This window comes from Cyclopterus lumpus, chromosome 6 (genome assembly GCF_009769545.1).
Source record: "Cyclopterus lumpus isolate fCycLum1 chromosome 6, fCycLum1.pri, whole genome shotgun sequence".
NCBI lineage: Eukaryota > Metazoa > Chordata > Actinopteri > Perciformes > Cyclopteridae > Cyclopterus > Cyclopterus lumpus.
In genome coordinates this window covers 20,637,608-20,649,469 of record NC_046971.1, presented here as the reverse complement: position 1 = coordinate 20,649,469, position 11,862 = coordinate 20,637,608, and the positions used below count along the sequence as shown (strand labels likewise).

The 11,862-nt window shown below is 40.6% G+C and overlaps 1 protein-coding gene across 1 annotated transcript in view; it reads right to left on the bottom strand.

Annotated features, from left to right (window-relative positions):
- Positions 1–433: 433 nt before the first annotated feature.
- Positions 434–11,862, bottom strand: part of hsf4 (heat shock transcription factor 4) — a 16,413-nt gene continuing 4,984 nt past the window's right edge. The window contains exons 5-13 of the mRNA XM_034535702.1: positions 11,239–11,314; positions 10,702–10,769; positions 9,049–9,148; positions 7,781–7,899; positions 7,347–7,577; positions 7,055–7,172; positions 6,865–6,930; positions 4,381–4,478; positions 434–3,037 (exon numbers count right to left, since the gene is read on the bottom strand). Coding sequence (XP_034391593.1) covers positions 4,419–4,478; positions 6,865–6,930; positions 7,055–7,172; positions 7,347–7,577; positions 7,781–7,899; positions 9,049–9,148; positions 10,702–10,769; positions 11,239–11,314 — 838 coding nt within the window. The 3' untranslated portion in view covers positions 434–3,037; positions 4,381–4,418. The remainder of the gene's footprint in view (positions 3,038–4,380; positions 4,479–6,864; positions 6,931–7,054; positions 7,173–7,346; positions 7,578–7,780; positions 7,900–9,048; positions 9,149–10,701; positions 10,770–11,238; positions 11,315–11,862) is intronic.

The following is an 11,862-nucleotide window of genomic DNA, read 5'->3' as shown; positions in this document are numbered from 1 at the left end:
TTGTTTCTAAATGCAATTTTTTTTTTTGTGATTACATTTCAGAGAGCTGGCAATCTTGTTGCTTACCTCAGGTGAAGTGATAGAAGTGTACTTAAAGATGTGTCGGTACACTGTGACATCACTGTTGGGTGTGGTTACAGGTGCAACAGAGCACACTTCTGACCATATCTCTTTTAGAGCATGTGGAGAAATCCAAAGCTTGAGAGACCTTCTGCGCCCCGTTAAAGTTGTTAAGTCTGGGGAGGGGGTTAAGCTAACGGTCAATTGCGTGCACAAAGACATGCAGTACATGGACAGCAATTCAGTTGTACAGACCCAAAGAAAGGAAACAAAATGTCTCTTAATTCGCCTTCTTTCACTTTTATTTAAAAAAAAACTTAAATAGTTCATACAGATTGAATACATGTTCAGTTTCTTTGACTCTCTGTAACAATACACTTTAGTCTTTGCAAAAACCCATTAAAAACAATTTCACATTTTCAGCAGGTTGTGGCCCACTTTAAAGGAAGGCATCGGCACTAAAATTGCCTGTGTGTCTTTATGGACACCAAGCAAATTTTGTTGAAACAAGAAAGTCAGTTTTTTTTGTTTATTGTATATGTATTTATCTTATCCTTATCTATCTGCAATCCTGACAAGCATAAATGTCATTTGAACACACATCCGTTCATTTCCAGTGCAAATGTTAAAAATTGAAAACAGAATAAATTAAGAACACAAAAGCAACTGAATGTGTGTATTCATCACTCCTTGAAAAAAAAAAAATCATTAACACTCATATTGAGGAACAAGAATAAATGCTATGTCTAAAATGTACTGTATACTCTCAAATATCATACAACTGGGATTTAGTGCAATTCCACACCACAGATTGTTTGTTCACCCTTCTCCCCAAAGTATGCCCTGAGAAGGAGGCTCTGCCACAAAAGAATGTTAACCTGCAGGGAGCAGTTTCCATTAGCTTTTTAATTGACCTAAATAGGAACACAGCCACGGCCTAGTCTTTCGTAGCGCATTTTCCTCATTTAATGCAGACATAAAAACCTAAATTGTGATCATGTCTATGTCAGAGGAATTTGTTTTCTAACTTTTAACAGTTGGAGTCATAATTATAAGTCGTGGTAGTAATACACAGATTCAAAAGTACATGATGGAGACAATGCGATGCCCTTTTCAAAAGGCTAATGCAAATCGCTACCCTGAGTTTTAGCCTTTCTAGCATTGGCCTGTAGCTTTGACGATGAAGTTGCAGGTCAGTTTGTTAAAATCTTTTTGCTCTGCTTTAAGATTCACAAAGGGGACAAAATGTCCAGCTATTATGTGCAAAAAGGCATTTGCAAAGCAGGATTTGTAGCATTGCCGCAGGCTAAATTGTACGCCTCCCCAAAAGTCTCGCAGGCTAACATTATCCTTCTGCAACACATCTTACCAGGGTGTGTTCCAGTCCACCACTCACAGTTGCTGTTTCCTACATTCCTATGGTCATCCATGTATTGCAATTGTGTGAGTTCTCACAGTTCTGTACAGTATTGCACGATTCAACTCATCACCAGGATATTTCCAATATTTCACATCAATTAACCTCTAAACTGTTGCCTGCAACCAGTGCAGTGAACACATATTTTACATTGAATGGTTATTGATTATCTTAACTAATCTTGAGAATAAATATGCAGTCCTTAAGCAGGTATTCATGGTTCTATAACAGATACAATTCTCAAATAACCAACCCACCATATAATGAAATATATCAATCATAATCATAAATCTTTTTAAAGACGAGCTCCTGGACAGTTGAGTGTTCTTCTTTCTACAAAGTATGAAAAGTAGCTGTCATGAGTTTTCTATCAGTGATGTTATGTTCTATGCTCACTCAAGTATCAACTAAAAGTGTGGCCTTTGTTTCCAAATAAAAACTGAAGTAACATTCAGAGACATCTTGTCTCCGGGACTAAAATTTGCCTTCAAGTTTTCAAGAACCCTGTTATTGAGGCCACTCTTAGACAGGCATGTGTAGAGCGACAAAGTGTTGGTCATCTACAAACACAAAATAAATGACCTGTTGTCATGACTACTGATACAGATTGTGCAAAAATGCAGTGGTGTTCATGGTTTTGTCAAATGAGAAGTCTATCTTTTAATATTTCCTTTAAACTTCACATTTAAAATGGACAGAAGATAAGTAACCAAGTCTCTAGCTACATGTCAGGCCTGTGCAAAGATACATTAGATGGGCACTTCAGTGTGTAAAACCATCATAATATGCTTTTAAACAACCAAAGGTTTCTTAATGTTTTAGATACTAGAGTGGCTTGCGTTCTAATTTTTGCAAGAAGAACCTTTGCTATAACGGAAGGCTAAATCACCTCTGATTCATCTCAACACATTTATCATGAAATATTTGAGGATCCCTTAAATTTTCAACACCCTTACACAGGCTGAAATAAACAGAACATGTAATATACAGTATGCTACACAGCGACTTCTTCGCCAAAGTTTTCTCTTGGATACAAATAAAAAAATGTGTAATAAGGATAAAATAATAAAAATATTCATTTGTACATCAGCCATAGATTCTTTATACAGTAGAGGAAGAAAACGTCACTTCCACAAGCAGGAACTCCCTCTCACACAAAGACTAAAGTGCCTAGAGCCAAGAATGCCCTGTCTGTATCCAGTTGGCTTAATATTAGAGTCTCGCTATATTCGTGTCAGACCACACTTGTTTGTTTGGGTAACTTTAGTAAACTTTGACCAGCGTCTTTTTTCATGCAAGCAGCGGTCATGCTCATACAGCTGCTGGCTGATAGGCCCATCGGCAGGGCAAGGTAATGTAAGGTTTGAGTCTTTTTCATTGCTGCATTTTGTAGGTTTGTGAATGGAAAGAAAGAAAGAAAGAAAGAAAGAAAGAAAGAAAGAAAGAAAGAAAGAAAGAAGGAAAGATAGAAGGAAGCAACGTGTAAGAAGCAGCCTGGCAGAGCCGTGGGATCAAACCCATGCAGAGTGGAATAATGAGGAGAACATCAGCTTATGTAGCCTGAAGAGGGAAACAAGAAGAGATGACACAGTTAGTCTGCATTGCACCTTCATAGTTAAACATAAAGGAATGAAGATGAGGAAAAACTACACTTCAGTGAACAATCTGCAGCTCTTGAATGCAAATACAATAGGGACACATAGGATCAGTGAGTCCAGTGTTCATCTCTCCCTAATCAGATGTAATAGTATCCTCAGGCACAGATGGAATAAAAACAGGTCTGGATTTGTTCAAGTCTGTTCTAATATGATCCTTTTATATACAGTTATGGGTTGCTGTATTCATTCCTCCTCGTCATATTGATAGGAAAAGTGATCCCTTCACCTTGTAAAAGAAAAATCTACATTCCTCAAAAACAAGTGACCCATGCAATTGACAAGAATGCACAGTACTTAAATTGTTTTCTTGTTAATAGCTTAGTAATGGAATAGAATTATGATCCAAGGGAGTTGTAATCATACACTGTCTTAAATATGGAGTATCGTCTCTGTGACATCACCCATAAGTGTCTGAAGACCCGCTGTGAAGCTCAAAGTGGGTGGCTCCGTCCGTCGCCATCTTGGCAGTGACGACGACGGCTATAACTAAAAAAAAAATTAGCAAAAAGGTGGCTCGTCGGTGGAGGTGAAGCGGTCCCTGTTGATGCAGCGCAGGAGACAGGGAGCGACCTGAGACTACAAAAAAACTCAAAGCGACCATCCCCTCAATTATGGCTGCCTTTAAGCCTTTATGTAAGTGAAACTGTGCACTCTGTACAGTTATCATTCATGTGGATATTAGCTGTAGAAACCGTTTTTGTAACTAAGATGTAAACATGTTTATTTCTGCTTCAAAGTGGGACATTATAACATGGGTTTCTATGGGGATTGGCGGGCTTTTGGAGTCAGCCTCAAGTTGCCATTTGAAGAACTGCCAATTTTGGCTCCCTTTTTCAGCTCCAGAAAAAGTTTTTTTCTTTTTCAGCACTATTTGGTTTTGAATAAATAGTTTTTTTTACTGGAAACTCTCGGCATACATATGGCATATGAGTATTGTATAGAAATGGACTTGGATGACATGTATGAACACACAATGCCACAAATGACAAAATATTTCTGTATTTATATTTGTGAATAAATATTTTGCAATTTGAATAACAAATACTGATGAACATAGCAAGTACCGTGACAAAAACGTTTTTTAAAGATTTTTCCAGAGGCCCTAAACTTGCTGTGAGGGGTCTCAAGCGTCAATCAAGTGAATATGAAGCCCAGAGACCCATTGTGTTTTGCATCCTGTACATTTAATAATATTAATAACATTTTGTATATCCTCCAGGGGAAAAACTGACACAGGATCATTACCTTCCATTTCAGAAAAGACAGTCCACAGCACAAATGGATTACTGCTCCTCACAGCCAGAAGCTTGAAAAGCCTCCACTTCCTGGTTCTGGAACATGTACTGTGAAGAAGAAGAAAACACAAACTTTTAATACCTTTAACCCTTAATCCTTATTAGCATACCAAATGATTATGATTAGTATATGTGTAATAAGGGCTTTACAACTTCCTCTGTCCCAGGACCTCACATTGGCGCAGGAAAAACTCCCCCAAAAAGGGAACAGAGGAGGATCCCTCTCCCAGGATGGACCGAAGTATAGATGTCACGGGTACATCAACATAAATTATTTTTTCCCTTTGTTGTTATCCACCACCTCCTCTTGCATTAAAGGGTTTCTGTTCAGCTGCATTCATTACATTGTCAACACAGACAGAGAGAGAGAGAGAGAGAGAGAGAGAGAGAGAGAGAGAGAGAGAGAGAGAGAGAGAGAGAACTTGTGAGAGTGACAGTGAGTCTGTTGACCCAGGACAGAGGTCAGATAGAGTAGAAAACAGTGATGGATATGAATAAACCACTTCAGGCAAGTCATTTCTTGAGCAATATTTCAGTGTATATAGTTAGCCAGAGGATGGAGGAAGAGAGAATAGGACTGAAACAAATTCCATGAAAGCACCAATGCATTGCACTGCCTCTCATATTAGATGTTCCCTCATGAGTGAATGAAAAAAATGTTTATGTACTGCAGAGGATCCTTAACATGGTAACCGAATGTCTGTGGATAAATACCACAGAATGTATGACAAATCAACAGAACAAGGGGCAAACAAGGCGCTCACAGACTGACTGGAAGTGGAAAAACCTGCAGCACCCTGTAATTACTGTGAGTAGTATTGACTGTTAAACTAAACCGAACAGGGGAGAAATGAGCTCTCCTTAAGATGAGATATAACATTAAGCATCAAGCTATTTGCCTTTTAGAAGGATAACTTCAGCTCTGGATGATAGATCAAAAAGGAATTATTTGCTATCATCTCAGTTCTGACCTCAAAATGAGCTCAGCCAATTATGTGGAAATTACAGTTTATGGTGTCACGAAGAGTTATGGTCTGAAACTATTTCTTGGCGACCAGTGGCTGGGGGATTTCCTGGAGTCTCCTGGTTGGGATATTTTGTGAGGCTAATTGTCCAGTTGGGGGCCAATGCAGAAGAGAAGGCGAAACGAGATGACGTAATTAATAAAGCGCCAGCCAGACCTCAAGCGGACAAAGACAAAAGGAAAGAGGACATTCTCAAGAAGGAGGCTGGCAAAGAGGAGTTCAAGAGAGTCCAGCGATTGGGTTTTGCAACACAGTGTTAGATGTCGCAACAGCACGATCTGTGCTTTCAACTACATTTAGGGAACTATAGCTGCTGTTTGACATTCAGGGCCACTGAAGAGGAAGAAATCCATACAGATTTATCATGCAAACAAGTCTTCAATTAATTGAAAACAGTTTATAATTCCATTATCATTTCATGGCACCAATTCCCCACCAAACTAAACTCTTCAGCTGTCAAATGCAATCTTTAAAGGGCAGATTTTAGAGAGGTGCTCCATACTATATTAGACTGTTTTGTACTCTGCCTGTGGCTGTGCCGTTTGCAAGGTGAGTCGCATGGAAGACTATTTAAATCAACAACAATGTGTTGAGATGATTGAACTGCCTCACCATCCTGTCTGTGCGATAGAAGGTGGCCAAACAATTGGACTTCAATGACATTATTGATTACCTTGCTAGCATTGAGGTTTTACAGGCAAACGTTGAAGAAGGTAGAATTTTTTGCAATGACCCTGTTTGAATTGCACCGGATCCTGAATCCAAGAGTCACATTGGACAATTTGATCCCCATCAGCTTCAGACTCTTTTGTGAATCACTATTCTAGATCGACAGGAAACCTCCACCTGGTGGCACATCTCCATTTTTCACTGGTGTTAGTGTTGTTTATATAGTATTGTATTTATACAATCAGTGGATCAGACAGGCCTCTTTGTTGATGGCCTAAGGGTGGGGCCATACCGACGCAAACACTGCATCAAAAAACGCAGCACCCTCATTCATTTCAATGTGTTGGCAGAGCAGCGCTTTGACAAAACGTTGCATGGTTGTCCGGCACGTCGCAAATACATGCAAGCACACATTCCTGGCAGATTACTTCTTAAGGTTAATGTTGAACTTCACGATTCTTGGACCCGAAAATAGTTGAACGTGACAGGTGTTGCTTGCCGTGACAAACCCACAAAGAATTATTCCTCGTTTTAGCATCTTTCAGCTGACTGTTTTGGTTGGGGGTAAAGTCACAATAAGCAAAGTAAGAGTTCATTATTCAGACATTTTGGGATGCCAGCAATGTAGTTAAGTAAAGAAGCTGCCATCACATAATTAATAGAAGCAGGTGGTCACTTCTGAGTAGGAAATGATCTCCTACTCGGTTGTGTCCATACAGCTCTCACATTATATGACTTACTGATTTGAGGTTGGACTCCATCTCTGTGAAGTTCCACTCAGTCAGAGGAAGGCTTAAACTGAAGGGCTACAGAGTGAGAGAGAGAGAAACAACAGTGAGCTGTATAAGCAGAGAGAGATAACACTTCAGACACAACTGAATGTACGTGCAGTTAAATAAGTGTGTTTCTGTCCAGTACAGATCTACTGACATCCAGAACAGCGCTGGTCCCAGCTTCCACAGTGCTCTGCTGATGGCTCCTGAGCAGCAGCTGCTGCAGTTCCTCCAGGCTCATATCCACATTCTCCACTGCATCTGAAACTTCCACCCTAAGCCACACACACACACACACACACACACACACACACACACACACACACACACACACACACACACAGACACGCAGGGTCACGTGCTCACTACAATCAATGTTGTGTCCATGCAAGCATCTGTGTGTCACCTGTATTTTCTCTGTGTCTATGCGATCCGGTGTGAGTGCTCACCTGTCCAGGGCCGGTCTCTTACTCCTCCTCTCCACTGTCGAGGCCACAGAGCCCCTCCCCTCCAGAACCGACTGGACCATTGCGACAGGGAGGACAGGTGGCTCTGAAGAGCACACCTCACAGGAGGAGGCCAGCGCTACGGCCTCTCCTCCCCCTGCACTGCCTCCTTTCCCTCCTCCTCTGACTCCTGGACTCACAGGCTCTTCTTTGATAAGCATCATGCACTTCTCCCTGTTGGTGGAGTCAGATACTGTGACAACCCATTTTTGAGACTGATGATTCATACTACTCATTTCCTCCAATTAGGTGCATGATCCAATATCTCTGATCTATTGCACTATTAGAGAGAAAATGGTTGGTTGATGCTCCAAAAGAGCTGATTGTGCAGGTTACTTTGACAATGGGAAACAGTGATGCTGTATTGCATGACTCACCTGGTCTCATCAGGCTGCATCTGGAGAGCCATACTAGCCTGTGACATGTCAGTTACGTCGGATATAATCGGTCCTCCTGTCAGCCCACTAGTAGAGCAAGAGGCAGTATCACTGGATGGCTGCGGAAGAAAAAGGGGAGGTGACTGTGATGTAGGTTGGCTTTCACGCTTGGCTTTTATCTCTAGTAAATTATATATTTTCCGAACTAATTTGCTCTTTGGGCCCACTGTGTTGCACATTTAGAATGTATACATTGCTGGTAATGTGACATTACAGATTCACACGCTTGAACTGCCTTAAAAAACACCAGAATCAATAAACATTAGTTTTACCATATACAAATGATATGGCACATGAAATGTATTTCCATGACACAAAAACTGGAGTTATAAACCAAGGCAAACCGCAGTGACTGCATCCTGGTTTTGTAGAGCGGCCCAGGTAGCAATAACTTTACTGTGGCTTGGCAATATCTGGGCTATAAAACCCATCGATACACTTACTGCACTTCCACAGAAAACTACTGTACAGCCGAGGCAAAAAGTGAAAATAAAGCCAGCTGGTGAGATTAGTTAGTGCATAGTTACTGCTCTTTCCCCCCTTTTAGGGCAGTATGTTTCCCTTGTTTATTCTTTACAATAATAATTCTTTACAATATAATTAATAATATTCTTCTTCTTGTATTATTCTTTACAAGAAGAATAATCACTTCCCTTCAATCCAAGGCTTTAGATATTTACATAGTTTACGTTATAGCCCTCCAAAACTGTCAATGCGCACTGCTTCCCTCTAGTGGTGATGTTACATAATAGCTAAACTGGTGGCAGCGGGTTCAAGAAAAATAATATCTGGATAATATTCTTGTTGCAATGTGGTGGATATGCCATGCTTGAGGTTGAGATTAAGATTAAAGTCTTGACCTGCTGAAGGATATTTTCCGTATTAGAAATGGTGTGTGGTAAATCAACCGATAGATGCATTTAAAATCCCAACATGGCCAAGCACTTAGCCATTAACTTCAAAGTTGATGCATGAGCCTGCCAGTACAATTTGTGCTGAATGTGGGGGTTCAGCAGCACAGTGACATACCTGTACAGTTCCCAGCAACATGTGTCATTGACAAAGGTGGCAGAGCACTAATAATTCTACAGGAGATTTATGTTAGCATTTCTAAAAAAAAGACCAAATTGAAGATAACTTTACGAAATTTAAAATAGAAAGGCTTGTTTACTGGACTTTAGTGATTACTAAACTTCATATTTTCTCACCGACTGGATGTAGAAGGGCTCATGCATGGGCTCCATTGGGTGACTATGGCTGAACTTGGAGGCCGGAGGACTGGGAGAGCCATCGTCCAACATCAGGGGCCTGGAGGGAACATTAGTTTTCAATCAGTTACGAATCTTGACTCATAACAGCGGAGCAGGGATTTATCGCCAGAGTATACAAATGAATGGATAGAAGCTGCTGCAATGGAAGGTATTATTCATTTTATTAAATTAAGTTTAGCATCTTATGAAGTTGCTGAATGTGAAATTGTTAGATTTTGTCTTGTGTATATGACTATCTCAATAAACTGCTGTTCATCATCACTAATGCTGAACGTCAACATTGACAGCATTCGTGAGAAACCATCAACTCTTTGTGGTAATTGTATGCTGGCTTTAGCGATAGCCTTTTGCCGTTTACATTATCCGACAGTAGCGATGCTTTAAGAAACACAGTATTAAACGGGCTGCGGTGGACTTGTTTCTGAACGTGCAAAAAGAATATGTGCAAATAAAACGTCAATACGTTATTAATACATCTGTGAACATGTAAACAAAAGTGAAACATAACTTTTCTTTTGGTAAACTTCTCTGCTGGTTGAGACAAAGCAGGAGGAACGACTGATACTAACTTCATTCCTTATAAACTTCACTCGTAACTTTTAATAGGGGCGAACTGGGGGGTATTTAGTTGATTGCAATCTGCAACACACCACTAGATGTCATTACATCTTACACGCTGGGCCTTAAAGCCAAGCTTGTTGTTGGTACACATGCAATTTTTAAGAAAAGACGATTGATAAATGACAGTGAGTTTAAGTGCCAACTTTTATCCTCACGAGCGGCATAGCTCAAGGAACGGTGCAATTTCTGCAAAAATAATAACACTCCCACCAGCTTCAACTGTACTTTGTATTTACATTTACAATGTTAGCATGCTAATCTCCCAAACTAAGATTGGTCAACATGGTAAACATTATATTTTCTAAACATCAAGCAACTACGGCCTCACAGAGTCGCTAACATGGCTGTCGACCCGTTTGGTTCCGTTAAAGGGAACTCAGGCCGGTTGTCCCAGTCTGAACACAAATGTTACAGTAATTTAGGGGCGAGAGTGAAGGGATGAGTAAGACATGAGAGTGGGTTGATGTCAAACACAGATGGTGGACATTCAGAGAGATTATGAAAACTAGAAGGCCTCACATGATGACGACCATTAAAACATGTGGCAAAATTGCAACTTTTGTTAGCTAGCACACCGACCCAGAGATTCACGTTTCTAAAGCACTTTTGTGTTCCAGCGTGCCTTTCCTTTCTCATGGCGGCCTTGTTCACACTCAGCAGCAAAGCTGAACCAGCGTTTTACACACACAGGCTGTGGCAGGGTCACGCACTCTGCACTGCCTTCACTATGTGTGTGTGTGTGTGTGTGTGTGTGTGTGTCTGACTGATTCAGCACTTGTCTCCATTCACAGCGCTTGTTGAGTTAGATTGTTCAGTTTGTCAGCTGAGCCAGCCCTTCCCTCTGCTGCACTGTGGCTCTGTTTATCTCACTTTTGTAGATTTCTCCACTCTGTGTAGGTGTGTAGGTGTGTGTGTGTGTGTGTGTGTGTGTGTGTGTGTGTGTGTGTGCTCACGTGTGCATGTACTCACAGCTTTCTTTTTAGGCCCGCAGTGCTGGGTGTGTTGGACTGCATCTGGCTGAACAGAAACTGAATCAGCTGGCAATGAGAGAAAAAAAACTCAGCATGAATCAGCATCCACACCCACACACACACACACACACGCACACACAGAGGCAGGAAAAGGGAGTTAAGCTGCGTTACCTGTAACCCACTCTGTTTCATTCTATCAAAAAGTTAATGATCTTGTAATATGAAATGTTAGCACACGATTAAAATGTTTGAGTTTAGCTTCTACTGTAGTTGTCATATGTTCAATGACCAAACACCCCTGAAACAAGGAAGAACATACATTACTCAATAAAGTATTTTCTGTGTAAAATTGGCTTACTGCTTGAAAGTATGAAATAAAAACAGTTAAAAAAAAATATCCTGATGTGCGAATGTATGCAGGGTCTTTCATATTTCATTTATGTTTCATATGTTTATCTGATCTACTATTGTTTAAAAAAATGTAAAATCAAACTTGCTTTTAAATATATATTCAATATTTCCCACATAGACAGACCTTGTTCATGACTTTCTGTTGCTGCGTGTGATTCTGTCTCAGTGAGACCACCTCTCTCCACAGCACCTCATTCTGCCTGCACACAGGAGGGGGGAGATGTCAGAGGGAGGTGGTGGAGAGCAAAAGAAGAAACAGAAAAAACTAAATCATGTTTTTTTTTAATAGTTGTGAAAGCTGTTTTCATTTTCACCAAAAAATCAGAAGCTAATTAACCTGAATGTAGTTTGTTTTTAATGCCTCCAAATCTTTTCATTCTCACAATTCTGGCCTAGAGTTCTAAAGGATCCATCCATCCATCCATTTTCAATACCGCTTATCCTCATTAAGGTCGCGGGGGCGCTTGAGCCTATCCCAGCTGACATAGGGCGAAGGCAGGGGACACCCTGGACAGGCCGCCAGTCCATCGAGGGCACATGTAGGGACATACAACCATTCACTCTCACATTCACACCTATGATGTTTTTAATAAAGATGTTACCCTCTAACCTGCACTGAAAAGTATCGCCATTTGCCCTAACCCAAAAAGATCACTCAACTGATTCAGCAGTGCACTCCTACAAAAGTTGTTTCGCTCGTGGCGGACATTTTCAAATTGATTATCAAAACTGAACCAGAGATATGGTT